The sequence below is a fragment of the Ochotona princeps genome, chromosome 26, assembly GCF_030435755.1.
Source record: "Ochotona princeps isolate mOchPri1 chromosome 26, mOchPri1.hap1, whole genome shotgun sequence".
NCBI classification, from domain to species: Eukaryota; Metazoa; Chordata; class Mammalia; order Lagomorpha; family Ochotonidae; genus Ochotona; species Ochotona princeps.
The window spans coordinates 17,637,779-17,662,635 of record NC_080857.1 but is presented as its reverse complement, the minus strand read 5'-3'; the positions used below and the strand labels follow the sequence as shown (position 1 = coordinate 17,662,635).

General features: G+C 46.0%; 1 protein-coding gene across 12 annotated transcripts in view; it reads left to right on the top strand.

Moving 5' to 3' along the window:
- Window positions 1-24,857, top strand: part of TTLL5 (tubulin tyrosine ligase like 5) — a 216,119-nt gene that overhangs the window by 154,624 nt on the left and 36,638 nt on the right. For 9 of the 12 annotated variants that reach the window (XR_009244284.1, XM_058655595.1, XM_058655600.1 and 6 more), the window contains one exon: window positions 10,279-10,496. Coding sequence is in view for 11 of the 12 variants with exons in the window: in XM_058655595.1 (XP_058511578.1) it covers window positions 10,279-10,496 (218 nt within the window). In the remaining variant the exon portion in view is untranslated. Of the gene's footprint in view, window positions 1-10,278; window positions 10,501-17,092; window positions 17,317-24,857 lie in introns of those variants that run through there. The other 3 variants (XM_058655602.1, XM_058655601.1, XM_058655597.1) reach the window with 2 other exon arrangements.

The following is a 24,857-nucleotide window of genomic DNA, read 5'->3' as shown; positions in this document are numbered from 1 at the left end:
CTTTTGAAAATTCAGAGTACTGCTGTTCTTGTGTGGACTCTTTTTTTTTCCACTGAGGGATTATATTGGTTTAGTTTCACTGAATTATGAAGTATATGGAAAACGTTTTTTTAGAAACTGTCAGAATATCTGTCTTAGAAAGGAGGCAGAACTCCCAAGAAGGGAGTTATCTCGTGTCTCCTGGAGAGAGAACAGAAAATCATCCATCATGATTTTATGTATGTATAGAGCATCGTTTTCCTCCTTCCTCCTGTTCTTTTAAACCCAAGTAAAAACCTAGGCAAGATTCTTGGAACTGCAGGGGAGAGCTGAAGAAATGAAAACTGTTCATTTGGAAAGTTTGCTAATAAAATAGCAGATGAGAATATTAAACATCCTAACTTGAAGACTGTTTAGTAACTCTGAGTACCCATTTTCAGAGGGCATTTGAAATCACTCCACGGCCGAAGCGTAGCTCTGCTAGATGTTAAGCCTTTGCTTTTAGCCCAGCTGTCTGTGCAAGAACTGGTCATTATAATTATCACCAAATTGTGGATGGAAGCATGTTTTGCATTCTCAACATTACTCTGTCTTGTGTCCTTGGATTAACCCTTTACATAGAGTTAGACTCCTTGTGCCTTAGTCTGCCCATGCAGGTAAAACCAGTAATCTGCCTGTTTGAGAGCAGCAAGCAGAACTGAAGTCTGATTTACTTCTCATTCATCCAAAAGAAGGGGCCAATTTGCAGAACAGGATGCTAAAAGGGGCTGCACACTTAGATAATATAGCATTGGTTATTTTTTATGAACGGTGTCTTCCCCATATTTGTGTCTTAATAAATGGGGAAAACTCATGCAGCCTTTCTCTCATTACATGTGTGAGAGCCGCACCCCCCGCCAACCCTCCCATCTTCTGCCTGCCGTCAGGGCACCAATATGCCCAGCTTACCGACAGTGTTGATTTCAGGAGGTCAAACTCTTGATTCAGAATGTGCATTTATTTGGAAAGGGGCACCTGCAGGCTCTCATGCTTCGCTGGAGTTCATCTCTGTCTAGAGTTAGAGTCATGAATCTATTGCCATTGCCCAGCCCTGGCCCTGTCACCTGCCAGCCAGAGAGGAAAGTCACCTAGAGCCATTGGCAGAGGTTTTCCAGGGAGGAGATCCAGGAGAGCGGTGCAAGCTGGTCCATTTGTTGAAAGAGTGCCTCACTCTATCAATGAGGCCTTAAGTGAGGAAATTGAAACTCGAGCTTACACACATGGATGGGACAGAGCAGCAGTTTAGAAAACATTATTTTAAGTCAGAGCAGAGCTCAGCAAACTTCTCTATACTTAACCAAATAGTCAGCATCTCCAGCTTTGCAAGCCGTATGGTTTCTGTTGGTGACTGTCAGCTTTGCTGTGATGGAAGGAATACAGCCATTCCCAACGTGGAAGCACATGAGTGTCCTGTCCCCCAGGTTGGTGTTATTTGCCAAAACAGGCAGTAGACTTGACTTAGCCTGTACCTTCCAGTGTCAAGAGCAGGAAAGCCATTTGAGAGGATCTGGGAGAACATCACTTGCTTCCTTCACCTATTGGGTTTCTATAGGTCTGGCTTGTGGAGTGCTAACTCCACTCTACTGGGAAGCTTTGAGATACTTTGAGACTGTCAGCCTAGAGAAAAAGGGATCCAAAGTTTCTCCTCGTGGCTATTTATTTCCTACCCTTTGGGAGGGAGGTGGGATGTGTTAAAAACCAAATATTTGCCCTTATAAAATTCCAGGCAGTAATTTTTTTATAGGAACTTTGTTGCCATCCTTTTCACCCCATCTGCCACAGCCTGCTCATAAATAAGTTATCAGAATACCTCCTTGCTCCTCCTCCTTATCAGGGTACATTCTGCTCAGTAATCACCACTCCCAGGATTCAAGTCTCAGGGTGAGCAGAGATAAATCCTGTGCAGGACGGATTCCTCCCTTCTTGTAATAACTCGCCACAAACTTCCTGTGTTCCCAGCACCATGCCAGGTGCTCCACACACAGTAACTGATTGGAAGAGGGCTGCTTTCAGGCTGGCTAGCTGAGGGCAGTGAAGTCAGTCTGGTGAACACAGATACATTCCACTGCGTGTCTTCCCTCTGGTGTCCCTCCCTGCCCCCCACCCCGCTTCCCACTTCCCCTTGGCCCTGGCTCCCTGACCCCAGAGGAGAAGACAAACAAGGTCTCTTCTTCCAGCTGAGTTGGGGGCCTTCCTTAGGCAGCAGTGACTGCTGGTGACATCAGCAGGAGTAGCTCTGCATGCTGGGGTCTGCAAGGAGGGTTGCACTGGCCACGAGGCCCAACTGACCTGATTCTAATTGCTAACATGGAGCTGCTATTATTCTTGGCACAGGCTGGAGCGATTACTCAGTGGTTTCTGTTAAAGTGATCCTTTGTTAGACTTCTGCTCCCAACCCTCTCTCCCCTTCCTTCCCTCCCTCCCACTCTTTTCTCTGCCTCATCCAAACTGAAAGAGAGCCCCAAAGGCAGAAATTTTAAGTACAATTTAGTGACCAGCGGAGAATGGCTGGAGTTTCAACAATAATGGGGAAGAGGAAAGGTTCTAAATACATCTCAATTCTTCACTGATTCCATTCTCCCACCCTTCAACCCCTTCCCTTCCCACCTCAATTCAGTCAAGCTAACAGAAACTAACGGACCTGCCACAAACAGGACCACGGCCATCCGGGTTAGCATCAAAGGTGTCTTAGAATATCTGGCCATGTCGCAAGTGCCATGTGTCACCAGCTTCCAGCTAATGGCATGTGTTTACATACAAAGCCCTCAGGTGTGGAACGGCTCTGAGACTCCATGGTACGTGCCTAGGAGCATGTCTGCCCCATTGCAGGAATGAACAACCTCCCCGTGCCTTCAGCTGCTGTGGGTTGGGACTCCAGGGGCTGAGGTTAGGAGCAAGAAAGAACAGTTCAGCAGGCAGCAGATCTGTCTTCAAGCAGCCAGCAATAACACAGCAGCGCCCCGGCATGGCCCAAAGAGCAGGCAGGCAGTGTGTCCTCAGGGGAGGCGTCTCTGGGTGGATCAGGGGCTCACCCTGTGGGGGAGCTGTGGCTTGTCAGGTTGTCCAACATGTGGGTTTGAAGGTCGTAACCTGGTGCTTGTTTGTCAGTTTTTGTTTGTCCTGCTAGCAGGTTGTTTTGTACTGTCTTGCTTTCCCTGCTGACCTTTCTCAGGAGCTCATGCGGCAGTTTCCTAGGAGCATGTGATGTGGTAGATTTTTGCCAAAGCAAACTCTTCCTCTTAGCTAATAAAGTGCATTGAAAATTCGTGAAATAATACATTTCTAACAGCGTTCAGTGGTTTGGGGGAGCAAGCACTGTTCCTCTATTCCTCTAGACAGCCTTTTGCAGTCAGATAATCCCCACTTGAAATCCTGGCCCTGGCTCATCCATGACCTGGGTCAAGGTACTCAGACTTCCAGGAACCTCATTTTCCCTTTCTCTGGTATGGAGCGATAGTGTATGTGTGCGGGTTTACATGCTCAGGTATGATGTTGCCAGGCATCGAGCACCACACTAGGCGCTTCATTTGTATCAGCCCACTGAATGCTCTGAAGTGCCCTTCTGTCCTCCCACCCCACCTGCTTCACAGGTGAGAAAACAGCATCATTTGTGTGACTTTCTCAGGGTCACACAAGTAAGGAATGCAAGAACTGGTATCTGAGTTGCGAGGGGACTTAGTAACTCTCCCCAAGTATGTTTCATTTTATTAATCAAGAGGCAGCAGATAGGTAAGTAGGATAGCAGGGGCCCTAATGGGCACATAATTCACTACAGATGAAATTGAGGCTGTGTATCCTCTTCCAGTAGTCCGTTGCGCTCCCCATGCTGGGTCGTGGATCATCTTTCGAGATTATTTGTATACATGCACATATGCATACTTCCACAATCTAGCATTTAAAAGAAGTCCTGAAGCTTTTCTTTTAGGCAGCTTTTTTTGTTCCGCCTTTCTCTAGGATTCTCAAGAGAATCCTGGAGTGTAACAAATGAACTCTCCATCTTTTTTTTTTTTTCCTCTTTAACGCATCTGACAAAGGTTGGACACAGTGCTGGGTTTGCTTTAGATTTGCTTTGGACAGGAGATTAGATTTAAATAAATTTGCTTTAGACACATTCACTTGAATGGGGGAGTCAATGTAATACAAATAAAAAAGGAAGCGTAATACACTGGGACTCTTAAATCACACTGTGTGAGTGCAAATCCCAGCCTGCTGCTCGGTAGCTGTGTAACTGTGGACAAACGACTTGACATGTCTATGGCTTGGTTTCCTTTTCTGCAAAAGGAGATGATAAGGGGACCACACCCCTCCTCAAATAAACGGGTGGGTAAAATGAGATAATACATAAAGCACTTCAAGCAGTGCTGACCGTGGTAAAACTTGATTGCTCATGTTATATCTTGCCTTGCTTTTGGTACAGTAAAAAGACATGAAACATACACATCCGTCTTAGCGGGATCTAGGTGTACCCTACAGCATTGCAAACCTTTGCACGCATGCTTACAGCAGGTCCTAGGACTTCATAGTGCACCCGTGTGGCTCTGCCCTCACTCAGCAGTGACTGGCAGCTTTCCCTCCTTCCCGCCTCAGGCAGTGACCCCCTCACTTCCTGTGTCTTCAAGTTCACTTCCTGTGTCTTCAAGTTCACTTCCTGTGCCTACAAGTTGCATATAAGAGGTCTTCAAGAAGTTCACAGAAATGCATGTTCTTGAAAAACAATGTGTAGATTTCAAAAAATTTTTATAAAGATTTATTTTATTTATATTTGGAAAGCAGAGGTACAGCAAAAGAAGGAGAAACACAGAGGGAGAGATTTAGATCTTCCACCCACTGGGTCACTTCCCAAATGGCTGCAGTGGCCGGAACTAGACTGGTCTGAGCCCAGGAGTAAGGAGCTTGCCCCAGTCTCCCCTGTGGGTGCAGAGGCCCAAGGACATAGCCATCTGCTGTCTTCTGGGACCGTTAGCAGGGAGCTGAACTGGAAGTGGAGCTACCGGGACCAGCACCCATATGGGATGCGGGTGCCACAGGCAGGGGATTATAGCAGGCTATGCCACAACACCAGCCCTCAAAGAAAAAATTTTTTTAAAATAATGCAATCTTATCTTCAATTTTGTTTTCCCTTCATGAGTGGACTTATGTAGGATTTATCTTCTTGTGTTTGGCTTGTGACACTCAGCACACGATCCTGAAGTTCATGTACATGAAATATCTTTCACTGTGCCTAATACTGACTTTCAAATAAATATTTTAGAAGAAATTTTAAGACAAAAACAGACTTGTATGTAGCAATTCTACTTCAAGGGAATTTTTGAAGATCTATTTATTTTTATTAGAAAGGCAGATTTTGGGCCCAGCGCTATAGTTAAAGTCCTCACCTTGCAAGCCCCGGGATCCCATATGGGCACCAGTTCTAATCCTGGCAGCTCTACTTCCCATCCAGCTCCCTGCTTGTGGCCTGGGAGAGCAGTCGAGGATGGCCCAAAGCCTTGGGACCCTGCACCCGCATGGAGACCCAGAAGAGGCTCCTGCCTTCAGATTGGCTCAGCTCCAGCTGTTGCGGCTGCTTGAGGAGTGAATCATTGGAAGGAAGCTCTTCCTCTCTGTCTTTCCTCCTCTGTATATCTGCCTCTCCAAGAAAAAAAAAAAAATAAATCTTAAAAAAAAATGATTGTTGGCACATCCTTTGCAATATATCTAAATTGAATAATGCTACCAGATGAAACTACAGATGAGAACAAAGCTGTGTATCATCCATTGTCATGTATAATCAATAACTGGTTTAATTCTCTTGAAAAATAAAAAAAAGGAAATGTATAACCAGTAAAAGCAATGCTCTAGGGCACAGCACAGTAGCCTAGTGACTGAAGTCCTCGCCTTGAACGTGCCAGGATCCCATATGGGTGCTGGTTTGTATCCCAGCGGCCCTGCTTCCCATCCTGCTCCCTGCTTGTAGCCTGGGAAAGCAGTCGAGGATGGCCCAAGGCTTTGGGACCCTACACCTGCTTGGGAGACCTGGAAGAGGCTCCTGGCTCCTGGCTTTGGATCGGCTCAGCTGTGGTCATGGTGGTCACTTGGAGAGTGAATCATCAGACAGAAGACCTTCCTCTCTGTCTCTTCTCTTCTCTGTATATCTGACTTCCCAATAAAAATAAATAATTTTTTTAAAAAATAAAGCAATGCTCTAGACCCACCTTATGGTAATATATAAAAAAAAAAACCACTGAAGTAGGCATTTGAGTGAAAGAAAAATCAGACTCCAGAATACCTGTTAAGTGTTCATATTTTATAAGAGCAGCCATACTTATACATGGAAAAAATAACAGTTTACATAGGAAGTATATAAGTGCTAAAAATTGGGTAGAATTAGAGATGGCTTTCCACATTCATTTCTCTTTTTTGTAATGAACCTGCCCTAAAGAAACTGGAGTGTTTTTTTGTTTGTTTGTTTGTTTTGTTTCGTTTTTTATCGAAAGAATGAAAACCTTCTGTTTGGCCAACCCTTTGAGTGCCTATGCAATCAGGGTTCAAATATTGCTGGGTGCACAGTTTCACAAAGGAGATGGGAAGCAAAACAGAACCTCCCATGATATGAGCCAAAATTTCCCATCTAAGTATCTGCTGCTACCATCAGTTCTGTCATGAGATGGAGGTGGGGCCGCTCATGAAGGAATGATGTCTTGGGGCTGGTTGGTTGCAACTGGGTTTTATTATGGCGGATGGTAGCCTTGGCCTTAGGCCGCTGCCTGACAAGGCTTCTTTGACATAAAACACACCCAGCCCTCAACCAAGTCAAGCTTGTTAGCAGGCTCAGAGACTACCAATGGCATCTTCAATTTGATTAGGCCAAGGAGCCTGAAACTTACAAATGAATTTGAATATCTGGTATTAATTATCTTCATTTCTTCTCAGTTGCTCTCTTATTTGATTTAGGACCCTGCCTGACGCACATTGGTTCCAGTTGGTTAGTGAATAGTAGTTTCAAAAGCATTCTGTCCAGGTATACGCCTGTATTCACATCCTTGAGAGTTAAGTACTAGAAATAGTAAGGCCTTCTTGCATGCTCACTAGAGGATGTACCAGCAACACCCCATGTTCTGCCTCGGGTGTGAGGTGGGTCTCTCTGGATGGTAACAGTAGAACTGCCGGGTTCCTGGCCCATCCCTGTGAGGCATAGTCCTGCCCAGTGCTGTGTTAGCACGGCTGGAGGCTGCACTGTTTCTCTTGCTTAGCCTTCAGTCTTGTCCAGCTGACAAACATTGTGAATGGAAGGCAGCCAAGTACTCCACACTGTGTGAGACAGAGGCCTTTTGGAGGCTTTCTTTTGTCCAAATAGAAAGTTGCCGTCACCTTCACCTTGGCCTCGAGGTGGTTTAAAGCATCATGGGGTTGCACAGAAGTCCTCATGTGTTTGTTGCCTTGAAAAGCTCCTGGCCTAACCATGGCCAAGTGAGTGGTGAGTGAGGACAGCCTCTGATGTAGGGAGGATAATGCTGAGAAACCAGAGTACGACAGGCAGAACGAGACCTTAACGTTCTCAGCTAGAGATTAGTCTCTGCCCACGCTCTCTGCCTTAATTCTCAAAAAGTGAATTTACAGAGAGTAGTTTCCCTGCAGAGAGCCGTCCGGCTCCGCTTGCTCACCAGGCAGCCCCAACTGAAAGCTGAAAAGGGTGTGTATTTCTGGAAGGAATTTAAAAAAAAAAACACCCAGAATTTAATCTCTGAACAGTATTATCTTTCAAGTAAGAGAGCCCAGATCTTGCTTGCCGTAACTTCCAAGTTGCAGTCTGTGTTCTGTCTATCACAAATCCCTCCTTCCCACCCACAAGTCCCCTTCTGTTGTGGGAAATGGCAGGCCTTCCCAATCTTTTTTTTTTCTTTTTTTTTGCCTTGGGCCAAGCTACTCCTCTAACCATGGTTTTCTCTGAGCCCCCTTGCTGTAGCCTGACTGTTTTCCCACACCCGGCAGAGAGGCAAACACATGTGTGTGTTGACCAGGTCTGAGGGAGAAAGGCCAGTGCAATCCAGAGCTCTTGTCATTCCCAGGACACCAGCTGATGACCATGCAGTACCCCCATCCCTGAGTTGCTAATAGCGACTATCCAAGCCTCACATTCTTTGAAGCTATATAAAGAAAAGTTGATATCATCTTTCTGTCCAACTTATGAATGACTGTCAGGACATAGCCACTCACATGATCTGGAGTTGGTGGAGTTGTAGGATTTGGGCCAGGACAGGCCATGGGGATTTGAAGAGGCTGATTTCTGCCAGTAGTCAAAACACATCCACTTTTAACATGGCTTGAATGTTTTGATGGGGTTCATCTTATCAGATTTGGTTCACTTTCATCCCATCCTTCTCAGCGTTGGCTCTGATCAGTCACCTGGGTGACAAGTTTCCGTTACTGACTTTTTTTGAGTTTCAGATGATGTACAATTGTAACCATTTCATTATCCAGTCATAGAGCATGATTACCAAACCACAAGGCACAACCTGTGAGATTTTTGCTGTGTTTGGAAAGTGTATCTGCCTTCTGACGGCAGTGTGTCTCTCTCGTCTTAAGGCTTAAGCAAGCTTTGATTAGATGGAGAATGATTTCTCCCGTCAGTTAGGATGCCATTTGACTGCAAGTAATAGAACTCTCTGTCTTGCCCTAGCAGCCTCAGCATCCTGGAGCTTTTTTCTATGTAGTCAGAGGTCTGGAGCCAGGCTCTCCCAAAAGGAGCCTTCCCTGTTGCCATTAGAAACACATGCCCCTGCTGTCTGCATACCCTGTAGTTCTTAGCATATAACTTTCATAGTATTCCTTGTCAGCCTCTAGCTAGACTTCCCTTCCATTCTCTGGATGGGAGAAGAAAAATCAGGGCAGAAAGTGCATACCAACCAGCCTGCTACATTGAGGTGCTCCCACCCATCAAAAAAAAAAAAAATCTAGAAATTGTTCTTTATGTCTCGTTGGCAAGATCCGTGTCATGTGGCCCTACCTAGAGACAAGAGAAACTAGGGAAAGTAGCTTTTTAGCTGGGCCTGCATTGTTACCAAACAAAATCCCAGTGGTATTATTAGGGAGAAGGGACGACCTAACTGTATCCAGACAAGTGGCTGTCTCCTAAGCACTAAGTTTCCCTGGCTAAAGTTAAGTCTTATCTTACATAAAACATCGGTGTGAAGGTCCTCCTGTGTAGTTTGCCTCTAGGAGGTTGAGTCTGCACAAGGCCTGGTTTACAGTTTGTGAATTGGACACATATAGCCCACCAGGTGCTATTTAAGATTCAGATTATCCTATTGCAGGGTTACATCTGTATGTAAATGTACATTTGCCTGTCTTCTTTTATAGAAATGTAATTGTTTCATAGTGGGTTAATCCAACACCCGTGACATCAGCATTCTGTATTGGAGCACCAGTTCTAGTCCAACATTTGTGATAGGATGATTTCTAGTGAAGCAAATAAAGTTATGAAAATCTTTAGTAATCTTTTGGAAGGAAATGTGTGCTTACATCCTAATGACAAATACACGTAGGTGTCTGTGATCTTTCGAAGGTCATTTGTGGTTCTCTGTCCATTTGCAGGCTTAGCTTCTGGACAGTAGTATCCTTGTGTGGATCTTATACTCATGTAAATTACGATTGTGTAGCATTTCTGCTTTGAAAGTGAAAATGAAAAGCATAGGTTAATCATTAGGTTAACAAGATATGACAATGTTAGAATTCTCAAAATAGCTCTCAAAGCTATTCTGGGTCTAACTCCTGGACACTCTCACTCATGAGGCCTTTGCCACACTAGCTTCTTCCGTTTTCCCAGGCATGCAAACCTAGAAGTATTCAGAGGCCTGGGATGGGCTAGGCTCGAGTCAAGCGTCAAGTCCGTCTTGCTCCATGTGCAATTTCTAGTCCCTGAGACTCAGTGGGAACATTTGTTTAAAATGTGTTGGATTTAACAACAAAGGCAACTGAGAAGGAAAAAGCCCAAACGTGCTTCTGGTTTTCCTATGTGGCCCACCATGTTGTACCCACACCTCAACCCCATGCCCTGACTCGGACCCCCACATAATCAAGACCATCTCAGCCTCAAGATGTTACCCTTCTGTGAATCTCCACCAGCACTGGCAGTATTTGAAGAGTCTTTCCCACAGAACTGCTTTAGGTCTACGTTTTCCCCTCTCCTTCTGCCTGCCTTCAAGGTGACAAACCAGTCAGGAGACTAGCAGGTGGGTAATGAAGGACATCTCCATGAGTCATTTTGTTCTCTTTTTCTTGCAGGCAATATTTGGTAGCCAGGCACTATCTAACTCCAATCTGTGGACCATGAATAATGGTACGGGCTGCAGAATAGCAAGTGCCACAGCCAGTGGCCCGAAGCCAACCACGCTGCCACAAAAAGTGGTGCCGCCTCCCAATTCCTCTGCCTCCCTGGTCCCCAAGCCTCCGTCCAGTCACAAGCAAGTACTCAGAAAGGCCACATCACAGAGGGCTTCCAAGTAAGTTTTCTCCAATCTGTTTAGTCTCCTCTGTGTTTTTTCAATACTAAGTTCCTTTTATTCATGGAGCCCTCAGGACAGCTTGCACTAAAGTTGTTGAAAATACAAACATCTAATGAGGAGGAGGGAGCATACAGGCTAACTCTGGTTCTTAGACCTGGTTGCAAATGAGAATCATGTGGGGAGCTATGGCAACCCTCTGGTGACAGGGCTGTGGCCCATAGGAGCGGCAGGGGCTGGTTTCTCAGGTGATTGCCAACCAGCACTCCTAGGGCAGGAGCCCCAGACAGACGTGCCGGAAAACAGTCCCAACTGTGGCCTTGGAGAAGAAAATGAAAATATCGTTCTTGGTGTGGCTGCTCATGATCATTCTAGAGAAATCTTCACCTTTTCACGTAGGGTTCAATACCTTCCTCCCTCATACATTGGCTTTTAGGCATTTCCACGGGAAGTCATGGGATTGCAATCTCATCTGGGAAGGTTGAGTTCACTGACACTAGGCAGCAAGCTCTAGAGCAGCAGGATTCCTACCACTTTTTATAGTCTGTCCCACGCTAATAATAATAATAGTGATAATGATAATGAGACTTTTCCATGCCTGAATCAAATTTATGTTTGTATGTATGTATATATGTGTGTATGTATTTTGATTATAGTTTCCCATGATATGGATTTGTAGATGTAGGGCTTCCTCCATCCCCCTCTTCCTCTCTCTCCACCCTCCCTGTTTTCCCCTTCTGCCATTTCCCCCTGAATTATGACAGTGGTATAGTCCCCTAAGAACAGTTACGAGGCGTAACGTTCTGCTGTTTAAGTGTACCATGGCATTGTAGGTATAGGCAAAGGTTGAGAATCATATCATGCTGTTAAGGTACATATAAATGGTTCACTGGGAATCGAATGCATGCCATAGTTATCCATTATACAGTTCATCTATGAGAATGTATGTTTATACATGTTTACCTTTATATCTGTTTACTGTGTACTTTGCATGAAGACTATCTTATATCAGAGAGAACATATGATATTTATCCTTTTTGGACTGACTTATTTCACTAAGCATAATGGACTCCATTTGGGACCATGGTAGGATTTCGTTCTTTCTTATAGTAGTGTAATATACCACAGAGTAGGTATATATCACAGGTTTTTTTTTTAATCCATTCCTCTTTGATGGGCATCTGAGTTGTTTCCATGTCTTCGCTATTGTGGATTGTACTGCTATAAATACAGGGTTGCAGGTTGCTTTCTCATTTGCAGATTTCATTTCATTTGAGTATTTGAGTCAAATTTCTTTGGTAAAAAAATGGTTCCTCTTTTTTTTGCTTATTTTTTAGCTGTAACCTAGACATAAGCTGTTAAAAAGTGTTCACTCTAGCAGACCTTCAACAGCTTGAAACTGGGGAACTTTTTAGAGATGTCTGAATGAGCCAGGCATTCTCTGCTATGTAGACTCCTACAAGAGGGTGTGTGTGTGTACATGTGTGCATGTCCATGCACACGTGTGTGTCTTCCTGATACTATGGCTTTTTGTTCATGTGTTCTTCACAAGATCAAAATCAGTGCTAAGAATGAATCCCAAAACACAAAAACAATAGTTACTGTTCCCTGTCTTTGGATTGAGAACAGTCCCTGGTGCTGTTGTAATTATGTTGCTGCCATTATTCATGTATGCGACAAATATTTATTCAGGGCCTGCTGAGTACTGAGTACCGTGCTCGCAGGAGCTGGCATGGTGCTGACTGTTAAGCTCCCCAGAGTGCTGAGGAAGGCTGTAATTCAGGGTGAACGCCAGCAGCAGAACAGCAAGGAAGCTGTGGCGCCCTCACCCTAGCTGAGTGGACACAGGTACGTGTGGGTGCATTCTCTGGACCACACAGGCCGTGTTGCCTGCCCGTTCACACCTTCAGGGAGATGCAGAAGACTCCATCGCTCGGCCTCAGTGTCGTTGTTTGTAAAAACATGACAAGGAGAATGCCCTTCACAGGGGAAAGCTGTTACAGGTAACATGCCTAGGGTAGGCATGGCTCACTTCAGAACCCAACAGTCCCTGCATACATGTGCTGAGAACCCCCCATCTCACCCCTACCCCATCCCTCACAGGTGGGAAGAGCCCACAGTTCATTGGGAAAATGGGTGAGTAGAAGGTGAAGGTTGTATTTGCCCGTGTGCTCGCCAGGTGTAGATTCTGCAAGCACTTGGCATACCCCAAGATGGCTTTCAGTGGCCTGTGCGGCAGGGTAGGCCCCGGCAGTGGACCCGGCTGTCTGAAGATGCTGCTCGCTGCCCTGAACTCACTGGCAGGCCGGAGTGCTCTTCAGTCTCCTGCTCTTTGGGCTAACTTCTCTCTGCTGCATTTTTGTGGGTTTTTTTCCTCTGTGACAGGCAGGAGTGTGGGAAAACCGGAAACAGCTCAGCATCAAAAATGCACAGAAGGTGGGGGGGAAGCAAAGATTTCTTCAGAATTGCAAGAAACATAATCCACATATCAAAAGGCATGCTGCGAGGCATTCCAGGAAATAGTTTCCAATTTGCCTGTAAAACACTAGCACAGTTCTCCAAAGCTCGGCCAGCAGTGGTGGAGACTTTACCGTTGCCTCCTTTACATGTGAAACGTGGTGTCATAAGGAGCCCAGGAATACTCTGAAACAGCCTTCCGAATTTGAACAAAAACACAAGAACAAGGTGATTTTGCATGCAGATAATCTTCATGTCCTCCAGTGTACAAGAGGAACCAATGAGTCCCAAGGTGTGTCCACTTCTCTTGGGGCAAAGCTCCCTCTGAGAAGTGCCCAGATGCAACTTTTTTTTTCCCCCAAAGTCAACTTTGTGTTTGTTTTGGATTTACAGAGAAATGGTTAAGATGGTACAGAGAACTCGTCACTCAGACTTTCACATCGTCCATTTCCAGTGTTGCTGTGGTACATTTGAAAAATGCACCATACTAAGAAACTGTCCCTGCGACACTTTCAAGAACGTGTCTCCATACTTTATTTGGCTCCATGAAGTCATTTTGAATCCAGGAACATTCCTCGTGGCTCCCGAAACTGGGATCCTGACTCGGTTGATGTAACACAGCTCCTGTTCCCAACCAGCAAAGCAAGCAGTTGGCACCTCTGTGTCTCAGTTTCCCATTTTCCAATAGGAATAATACTCATGCCTGCCTCATAGGGTTATCAGAAGAAATACATTAACAAATGCTGAGCAGCAAGGTAATGCCGGGGACGGGTGTGTGACGTGTATGCCTTGAGCGGTAGTACCTGTTAATGCTGATGCAGAGGTGGCATTTCAAGATTGTCGTGTCACCTTGCACTTTCCTCCTGCAAGAGGGTTTGATTGCTTCCTATGCTGAGTGCAGCCTTCACTCTGGCTCAGCCCACATCTGTCAGGAGCTCTCTGTGAGAACTGGAGACTCCGAGTCACACTCGGCAATGAGAAACGGCTAATGAGAAGTTGTAATGAGCTCCGGACCATGCCAAGCCCTGTGTTTTTGGGTTGAACTTCAAACTTCTCCAAGCACAGAAGTTGGCATTAGACAAATATAGGAGCAATTTCCAAGAGCATCAAAGTTTCCACACTCTTGAGGATTGAGTTTACTAAACAATAGAACATAAAAGATGGAATGTCATTTGGATGTTGGTGCAGAGGGAGCTGGGAATCAGAACAGTGGGGTCCTGTTTCTTTATGGTAACAGTCAGGCCACTTTCCTTTGTATGCATTCCTTTTCCCATCCATAAAACAAACAAACCCTGTCCCTACTGAATAATTAGCCAAAGTAACTTGTTTTGTGACCATTCTGTTGAAAGCTTTTTTATGAGCATGTTGTTTTTTAATCTTGATGCAGTATAGCCACTTTCACCATCCCCTGTTGGCCAAGCAGTGTTTTTTTGTTTGTTTTGTTTTGTTCTGGTTTGGTTTGTAGAATTCTCGAATTTATATCCTCACATTTCCTTTACCTAAGGTCTGGTTTGTCAATTCTGTGAAGAGAATGATTTAGTTTTTCTTTTTTCTTTTTTTTTTTTTAACAATTTCTCCCATGCTGATAGCCTTTCTTGATTTTTCTCCTCTCCAATGTTTGCAACACCTAATAATTTAGTACTCACTTCAGATCCTCCTTTCAAAACTATTTGTGATATTTCTTCCAAGTGGTCAGCTGGACTGAGGACAGCAGCCGATGAACAACCACGTGCATCCAAACCTTCTCTTTTCCTGTCCCTGAGCTTTCCTCCTGAGCCAGAGTCACACTCCCCAGGAAATATGGTGAGACCTGAGGTTTGATGTCTGCCAGGCACACGGTCAAAACCCATAGACTAAAGTTGAAGATGATAGGGCAGGGTGCAAGCTGTTCTTCACTGGCAACGTTCTCTGAAAATAGAACTGCTAAGAAGCCACAGGGCTTGACTGGGCATTGCTGGCATTGCCCTTCTTCACCAGGACCTCAGGCTGTGCCACCTATGAGGGACATCTGTGCAGAGTCAGGAGTAGCTGCTGCTCTGGGTCAGCACCCAGGACAGTAGTGCCTGGGAAAGGCTGCTGGGCACAAGGAGGGGTGAAGGGATCCGGAGGCCCAACAGCTTGGTGAATCTTGATACCAGGACATGGAAGTGAGTGTCAGGCAGAGCCAAGTTTGCTTGTCTTCCTAAGCTGTTGAGTCATAAAAAGGGAGAAGATTCTTGCACAAATGATTCTGGAGTTAGGAAAAAAGACCCAAAAGCTGTTGTTGTGAGCCTAGATATCAGCCTGTAGGCTAGTTACCATCTGTCAGCCTTGTATATTGTATCATCACAAGAAACACATTTAAATCTGTGCCCTACCCATCTTTCAAGTAGGATCCTCCAAATCATTTATTTCTAAAACATGTAAATATAGCACTTTCCTGCTAGGAAAAAAAGGAGGGGGCATCATAATGGATTGTGAGTGTAGCAAGATGCACAGATGGTTACTGTGACAACAAAAGCCAGTACTCATACCACCTCCCATGCTCACCACAGACCTTTCAGCAGAGCACTGATTTCAAAAGTTCGCACCAGTCCATTCAAGTATATCTGTACAGCAAATGGCATATTAATCACCCTAACATACTGCTTTTGGATATGAACAGTGGAAGCATCTGGAATCTCAATCCCCTCCCTTTCCACATGAGTCTTAGCACTAAAATAACCAGTGGAATAGTTAAAGTGGGGAAAGTGTTGGGGGAATTCCTAGCAGAGGTTGCACAGGAAGGACGAGGCTGTAAGAGAGCACGGAGGCTAGAGCAGAACATGGCCAAACACTGAGCACCTTCCTGTCTTAAGAAGTGGGCAGGAGCCCAGGCATCAGCCTCTGCCCATGTGGGGCAAGGCCTGCAGGTGGGCAGAGGGCGTCTGCTTGCTACACCCTCACCATCTCAACATCAGTGATAGCATTAGGAGGTCTTAGGATTTGCCTTTGGCATGGACACCAACATCAATCATAGGGGTGGGTGCTAAGCAACGACTCCCGACCAAACGTTTCCCAAGCTGTGTGTCCATGGTTCAGTGGGGTGGAAGCGCCCGATGGCCCTTCCTTTAGTGATTCATCTTGGAGTAATTTAGATGAAGGTCTTCTCCTCCCTGCCAGCTGGGATGTTAAAGCGGTTGTTGAAGTGGTGATATAGCTGCTGGATACTCCCTCTCCCTTCCTTCCCCTCCTTCTTATCTAGGTATGAACATCCTTCTTTAAAAGATTTGGGCAGGAACTTACAGCCCCCTCTGACGTGCATGATCCCTATCAGTTCCTCCCTGAACACAGGCCCTTAATGGTGAACTTGGACTTCCTCCTTCAAGGATAAACCAACACTGAAAAACCTTTGGTGCCAGGGGACGGATCATGAAACTTAAAAAGAAGGCTTCCCAGAGAAATATCAGTCCCAGGGAAGAAAGCAACACTAAAGAAACTAACCTGGGGTGTGTGTGTGTCTATTTTCTTGATGCATGGAACACAGCTTGCGTGATGCTGGAACAACCAGTGATCTCAGGTCAGGGGGAGGCCCAGGGACAAAAACCACCAGAACATCAGAACCTGGATGCTGCAAAATGTTGCATTTGTGAAATAGAAGGATGAAGTGGCAGAGCTCCTGGGGAAAAGTGTGCAAGGAAAAAGACTGAGAGGAAAGGCAGATTGAACCTAAGATAAAGCATTTCAGGCAGAAACTAGAATAGTCACCATTGTCAGCAAGTTGAGATGTAAAGAGCATAACCCAGGTGCACAAGGATTTCGACTGATGTAATTAATAATATTACATCAATACATGACTTTGGGCCCTGCAGGGTCCCCTTAGATAATTCTAAAAACTAAAATACCTCAATGAAATCTTCAAAAAATAAAAATTGCACAGACCTCATTCTTTGACCACTTGGCAATAAAATTAAGTATTAAGATAAAAGAACTTGACAAAACACCCACATGATTTGGAAATTTTAAAACATTTTAAATACTTAAAAATTTTAAGGAAGTTGGATCAAAAGTTTATTGCAGACTGCAATGAAAATAAGAATTATCAACAGCCAAACATACTTGAAGCAGAGTCAAAAGTAAATTCATGATCATCATTTCTTTTTCTTTTAATTATTTTTCAGTTGAGAAACAGAGAGACACATACAGAGAGATCTCCCCTCTGCTGATTTACTGGCCAGAGGTCCTCAACCGCCAGGGCAGGGCCAGGTCTGACACCGGGAGTCTGGAACTCAATCCAGCTCTCCCACGTGGGTGGCAGAAACTCCATTACTTCAGCCACCCACTGCTGCGTCCCAAGGGCTACATCAGCAAAACGCTGGCAGAAGGAGCCAAAGCCAGCAATCAAACACAGACACTCTGATGTGGAACATTTTGGCAAAATGGTTAGCCACATGTCTATTTCTAGAATACAAAAAGACTGAAAAGAAATTGTCAAGATACAAAGGGCAGGTTGCTCAGAGAGTTGTGCTAAAAAGAATTGTGAGGTCTTTTGTGAGCTTGGGCCAGGGTGGGGGTGAGGAGTGGCAGGGAAGGGTCAAGGGCAGCAGAAGGGCTTTCCTGGATGAACAGCATATGATGAGACTGGCAAATGTGTGTGCCACAGAGTTGTCATCCCTGAGCTAAGCTAAACTTTTTACCCTCTGAAGTTAGAGAAGAAAGGAACAAACAAAAGGTGAAAGAGAATCAAGGGACTGCCATGGTGGCATAGAGGGTAAAGCTACTGCCTGTGACACCAGCATCCCATATGGGCACTGGTTCATGCTGTAACTGCCGCAGTTCCAATCCAGCTCGCTGTCAATGACCTGGGTAAAAGCAGTGGAGGATGGCCCAAGCATTGGACTGCCCCTTCCCCTGACGTGGGAGACCTGACTGAAGCTCCAAGTTCTGGGTTCCTGGCTTTGGCCTGGCTCTACCCTGGCCATTGCAGCCATCGGGAGAGTAACCAGCAGATGGAAGATTCTGTGTGTGTGTGTGTGTGTTTCCTTTTCTCTCTATAATTCTGCCTTTCAGAATAAGTAATTAAATATTTTTTGAAAAATTAAGTGCAAAGCAATATAATTGTTAAGTTCAAAACCTCATCTAGTGTAGGTGTGGGGATAGGCGAGAAGGAAATCATCATACCCCTCCTAGGAAAGAAGGGATTAAAAGCGGAAGAGAGACCGCGGAAGTACACCTAGAACAGTCAGCCGAGGGCGGAGAGCACGCGCTTTGCGGTTGGGTGCCACTGAGTGCTGAAGCCTGGATGAATGCTTGGGAAAACCCAGGTAGAACACGGGAGGCGTTTCCTGACCCTCCAGATTGCTTTCTTCTTAGAGGAATACAATGCTCTCAACATCATCTCTGAAATAGATCTTCAAACCTTTTTTTTTTTTTTTTTAACTCTTCAGAGACCAGGCTGATGCCTGCAAGAGGAAGTTGAGATTCTTACTGTGGCATTCAAGACTCCCACAGCAGCACATCCTCCATCCTCTTCCCACCCTCTCCATGCTATGTTATGCACTGGCGCACACACCAGCTATTCCAGCTTCCTACCTGCTCATGTCCCCTCTACTCAGAATGCCCTGAGCCCTGTGCACTCAAAGTCTGGCCTTTGATTCAAGATGGGCGTTTAGTTTATCACACTTGTGGCATTTTTTTCCCAGCTACCCCATCCTCAGCTCCTCGAATGCCTCTACTTTGTTCCTCCTTGTTTTATGTTTTCAAATATATGTTCTGCTTCCTATACATCTCTGGAGGACAGATCCTTTGTCTCACCCTGTCATCACATGTATATGAAATGTCCAGGGCCAGCATTTAGCCTAGCAGTTCAGAAGCCTGCATCCTGTATCAGAGAACCTTGGTTCCCTGACCACCTCTGGCTCCTGATCCCAGCTTCCTGCTAAGGCAGACCGTGGGAGACAGCAGTGATGGATCCAATCATTGAGTTCCTGCCACCCTTGTGGGAGTCCTGGATCCAGGCCAAGCTCCTGGTCTCAGCCTGGCCAGTCCTGGCTATTGCTGGTATTTGGATATGTCTCTCCCCTCCTCGTGTGCCTTTCAAATAGATAGAATCAATTATGTGGTGTGAAGAGCTATAGAAAGACAATGCAGCTTCCTAACAAATATAAAGGCAGTATAACCATGCAGAAAGCGTGGCAGAGTCCGAGAAAACAGAGCCTCAAACCATGTCTGGCAAGTGGTAAATGCTCCTTAAACGTTTCCCGAAGGAATGGATGAAATTGACAAAAAATAGAGTGGATCCCCTTCCAGAAGACTAATGAATGAAGGAAATGGGTCATGTGAGAATGAGCAGGAACTGAAAGGACTACAAGCTCAAGTGTAGCGGGATGGATGCCGTGCTGTCTTGCCATAAGAAGGAGTCCTAGGTACCACTGATGGTCAAAGCTTAGTTTCATGAGATGTTTCTCTAGCAGACTTTACAGCAAGGCTCTAGTTAGCAATATTGTAGTCATTATTTTCTTAGGGTTAGCACATTAGCTTCTTTTTGTACAATGCACATCTAATCCCTGGACTGTTGGATGAAGGGAGTATAGCTATGGCAGGCATGTGGTAGGGAAAGCCCCAGATGTTTAACCTGAGTGGAAACATTTGTTAGAAGTTGCAGTACTTATTGCTTCTCCACCGTGCCCCAATTATTCATTCCTTTAACCCAACTTCCACTCTTGAGATTTTTTTTCTCTCTTCGGAATTAGAAGAAGGTTGGTTGTCAGTATTCTATAAACACGATCAAGTTTCAAGTTGATGGCTTTCAGGACCTTCATAAATGCCACCCTGCCTGTTTTGTCGCAGCCCTGGTGAGGTCAGCATTTCCACAGTCTGGAGCGTTGGCCTTTTGCGGGGCCTTCTTTCCACAGAAGGATCATCTCTGATGTGGTGGCATGAACCCAAGATAAACTTTTGCTAAACCATTGAAGGAGAAAACTGGTGGCTTGGAAAGAGCCCCAGGAGAGCCAATGTAGCACCCAACCAAGTCAGTCTTGTAAAGCAATGAGCAGAGCAGACCCATCCCTGCTGTCGCTTGGAGGAAAGTCTCACTGATGAAAGTGAAGAGGAGGAGCAGTGGCAGGGGGAGTGCAGCCGAAGCCCTGCCGGAGGGGACGTACTCCTTTCAACCTGCTTACGTTGCTGGTGATTTGTTATGGGGACTGACTATATGGCATGGGGTTTATTTTTTGTTTTTAAATTAGAGAGAAAAAGAGAGAGAAACATCCCATCTGCTAGTTCACTTCCCAAATCTAAGCAGAAGCTGAATCAGGTTGAAATGGCTAGGAACTGAGTCTTGGTCTCCCACAGGTGTGGCAAGGGACCCAGCTACTACTTGCTGCCCCGCGTGGTACACATTGACAGGATGCTGGAATCTGGAGCAGATTCTAGATTCTAACCCAGGTTTCCAATATGGCATGCAGGCATGCATTCCAGAAGTTGCCTTAACCGCTAGGCCAAACACCCACCCGAATGCCCCAATGGCATGGTCTTGCTGCCAGAGTAATTCTTAGCCAGCCCTTTTTTCTTTCTTTTTTAAAGACTTATTTATGTTTGCTTTAAAGGCAGATTTTCAGAGAGAGAGATCTTCCATGTGCTGGCTCACTCCCCAAATGGCCAGAGCTGAGCCAATCTAAAACCAGTAGCTTCATCCTGGTCTCCCATGTGGGTCCGAGGGCCCAGGGAGTTGGATGGGAAGTGGAGCAGCTGGGACTAGAACCAGTGCCTATATTGGATACCAGTGCCTGAAAGTGGAGGAGTAACCTGTTGAACCATGGCACCAGCCTCTCTCAGCCAGCCCTATAATTAATTTATAATCCCTAAGTAGATGCTTGTAATAGAAGAACTCTTCCAAAATGGTAGACACGGACAGCATGACGTCTTACAAGGATAGTATTTGTACTTTCCTAGGAACTTCTTTGAAAGGCTCAGAAGAGCTATTCCCTTGGAGCAGGAAGAATGCCACTGTTGGGCTGTTACTCTTCAGAAGAATATGAGGCAAAAGAGTGCCAGTAAATGGAAAAGAGTAAATTAGTCTCATTCTGGGTTAGGATGTATGTATTTAATTGGAAGGAAAGACAGAAAAACCCTCCATCCACTGACCCACTCCCCAAGTGGCTACAATGACCAGAAGCAAGGAGCCAAGAACCTCCTCTGGGTTTCCCACATGGGTGCCGGGTCCCAATGCCCAGGCCATCCTCCACTAGAAAATTTTCAGTTGAGGCTATGAACATGCCCCCAAAGAAAGAGACCAATTTAGTTGAAAGAAACATGTCACCATTAATGGGATCCTTCTAACTATTGCTGCTCTACACAGCCGCGTCATTGGTTATATTTTAAGTGGCTGGGTTAATAGGCAGCCATCCCTTGGGTGGTTTTTAATAATTTTGGACAGTGTAGACTGAATTATGTGCATCACCACAGCTGAGACTGTGCTAAGCCTATGCCTCTCAACCTTTGACCTCACCCAACACTTCCCCAACTCTTCAACACTGGCGCCTTTCCAGGAAGACCAGTTAAGGTTGAGTGTTCCGTCTGTCACTCCTCCTGAGTTTGAACCCATACTTTTGTATAATATCAAGTTAATGGCAAATTTCTCGTCACCTCTTTTCAGTATTTCTCACTGTAAGAACTCTCGGGATTTTTGTAACGAGAGTTTTTCTCTCTGTGTTTGCTACCTCTACATAACCTTGTACAGGTGCCTGATCTGTATGCAGTATATGGTTAACTCTGTGCATGCCTGTTCGTAGAGGAAGAGAATGACAGTTGCAACAACATGGTTGATGCCATGTGCTGTCCCGTTGAGGACAGATGAGAGATGAGGGGGTTCCTGTCGCTCCATCTCAGTTTCCACGAGTCCTTCCTGTTGAAGGACTTCCTATGCCCCAGGTGGTAATAATAGGTCTGCACCATGTTGTGCACCAGCATTTCCATGGAAACACTGCCTCAGCAGTTTCCTCCTGAGCCACTGTGGACGTGTCATTATGCACATTTTGTGCAGCCTGACCCCTTGATCCAGGCCACCTTCTTTCTTTGCTGCACTGTGCAACAGTGACTCATTGTGACACTGGCAGGCAAATTGTATCTATTAGAATTTTTTGAAGAGATAATTTGTCCATTTCAAATGAGCCTTTTCTTCCCAAGGAATGCTTAAGAGCAATTTTTGCATTTCTGCCTTGTATTTTCATAGCAAGTTTCTGGTAACTTGCAGATTCTGAATGACTGTGATCCTTCTCTACAGTTTAGCACTAATATTTCATACGGACATTGAAGTTGACAAGTCATTCAGTTCATATTTCAGCATACAGATAGGTGTATAGTGAATGTGAAGCATTTTGATCCATATTCCTAAGTAAAAATGAAAATGGTAATAATTTTCAATGCTTACTTAGTTCTTAGTGTAACACCAGTCACAGTGCTAGGATTTACTTAAGTTCACTATCCTATTTAATCCTCACCCAACCCTGTGACATAGGCCTTATCATTCTGTTGTTAAAACACAGTAACTGGGCCCGGCGGCGTGGCCTAGCGGCTTAAGTCCTCGCCTTGAATGCCCCGGGATCCCATATGGGCGCCGGTTCTAATCCCGGCAGCTCCACTTCCCATCCAGCTCCCTGCTTGTGGCCTGGGAAAGCAGTTGAGGACGGCCCAATGCATTGGGACCCTGCACCCGCGTGGGAGACCCAGGAGAGGTTCCAGGTTCCCGGCTTTGGGTCAGCGCGTATCGGCCCGTTGCGGCTCACTTGGGGAGTGAATCATCGGATGGAAGATCTTCCTCTCTGTCTCTCCTCCTCTGTGTATATCTGGCTGTAATAAAATGAATAAATCTTTAATAAAAAAAAAAAACCACAGTAACTAACTTAAAGACACTCAAGGAAGTTAACACAAGTCTCCTGATAGAAGCATTTGCTGAAACACAAGTCTCCCAAAGGAAACAGCAAAGAATCATTGCAGAAACAAGTGCAGTTCAGAAGTCCTCCCTTGGGAGTGGCTTGTCTGGAAGTCAGAATGCTTTATTTCCCAAGGAAATTATATTATCACAATGAAAGCATCCTCACCTATATGTGCCTAACCCATTCTGGCCACTAGTGTTTCCATGGAAAATGTTACTCAAGAATTTCCACTTGGCCAACGGCTGGAGGAACTCTCCCTCTCTCTCCATCTCCCTCTTCCTTTCCCTCCTCACTCCATCCCATTCTCTCTTCCTTCCTAATTTCTTCCCTCTCTATAACTCTGCTTTCAGGTAAAAATAGGGGCCAGCATTGGCATAACAAGTAAAGTTTCAGCTTGCAATGCCAACATCCCAAGTGGGTACTACTTCCAATCCAGCTCCCTGCTAAGGGCCTTGGAATGGCCCTATTGCTCAGGCCCCTGCCCACCCACGTGGGAGATGATCTAGGCTCTGGCCTGGCTGTGGTGGCCACTTGGGGAATGAAGTATCTAGCGGAAGAATTTCTGTGTCTGTGTGTGTAACTCAAATAAATAAGTAAATCTTTTTTTTTTTAATTGATTTCCCCTTGGATAGCTGTGGACATAATTTTCCATCACAGGGGAATGAAGATCCTGTGTTAAAAACCAAAGTCGGGCCCGGTGTTATGGCTTAATGGCTAAATCCTCACCTTGTAAGCACCAGGATCCCATATGGGTGCCGGTTCGTGTCCTAGCTGCTCCACTCCCCATCCAGCTCCCTGCTTGCAGCCTGGGAAAGCAGTCAAGGATGGCCCAAAGCCTTGGGACCCTGCACCTGCTTGGGAGACCTGCCTGGGAGACCTGCCTGGGAGACCTGCAAGAAGCTCCAGGCTCCTAGCTTCAGACCAGCCATCGTGACCATTTGGGGAGTGAACCAGTGGATGGAACTCTTTTCTCCTTTCTCTCCTTCTCTCTTTATAAATTGCCCTTTAAATAAAAAATATATAAATCTTAAAAAAAAACAAACAGTAGTGTCATTAAAAAATGGTCACATTGTGGCTCCGTGGTGGCTTCCAAGGCCTGCGGTGGCAGTTAATGGGAGGAAGGGCAAACCCCAGCACAAGGGCTGTGGGTCAGGAGACCTGATGCTAGGACAGAGCCGGGAAAGTGGAACGCGGCCTGGGAGTCCCTGGGGGAGGACAGGGTTGGAGAGTTTGGGGGCCCAGAACTGACCAGGCCTGATCCCTGGTGAGATCTGCTCCTCCAGATGGCTCTGCTACCTGATTCTGACCCTCAGGGCACCTCTGTGAAGCTGTGACCAGGCCAAACACCCTGGCCCTAAGGGATTTTCTGCTTTTCTAAAGGAGCGAGCCCATCCTAGGCCCCTTCCAGAACTTTGCCTCATCCCCCTGGGAGCTGGAAGGGCAAACATCAGCCTGCATGGTTGAGTGGGTTCATGGGTCCACTGGGGCTTAGGCAGGTCCAGCATGCGAAGCTTGTGGGACAGAAAAATAAACCTCTACGTGTGTCCTGTGCTCAAACAGGAGTGCCCAGCTAGGGCAGGGCTGGAGGACAGCGTGAGCCTGCGTCCCCTGGGCTGTGTGTTTTCAGGGGCTCGCATCTCTCAGACACATAAAGGACCTCTGCCTGAACCTGCTCCCGATTCTCCAGCTGCACCTCCTGCTCGCCATCCTCCTTACCAGCCAGCCCGTGTTGCCCTGACTGTCTCCTAGGCCCCACACTCCTCCCAGGCCCTAGCACAGCACCCCTTAGTCAGTGCCTCCCCAGGAAGGGCCTGGAGAACTGCACAGACAGCAGGCAAGTCCAGGGGATTCCTGCCAGCCCTGGCTGAGCCTGCCCCTCCTCACACCCATTGTTGGCATCTGCAGGTTCCTAACCCATTCTAAGCCGCCTTCCCCCTCGGAGTCTTTATGGCTGCTGCGTCCTCGTGGGAAACTCTTTCCCACTCACTCCCAGTAGCGGCTGTCTGGCTCT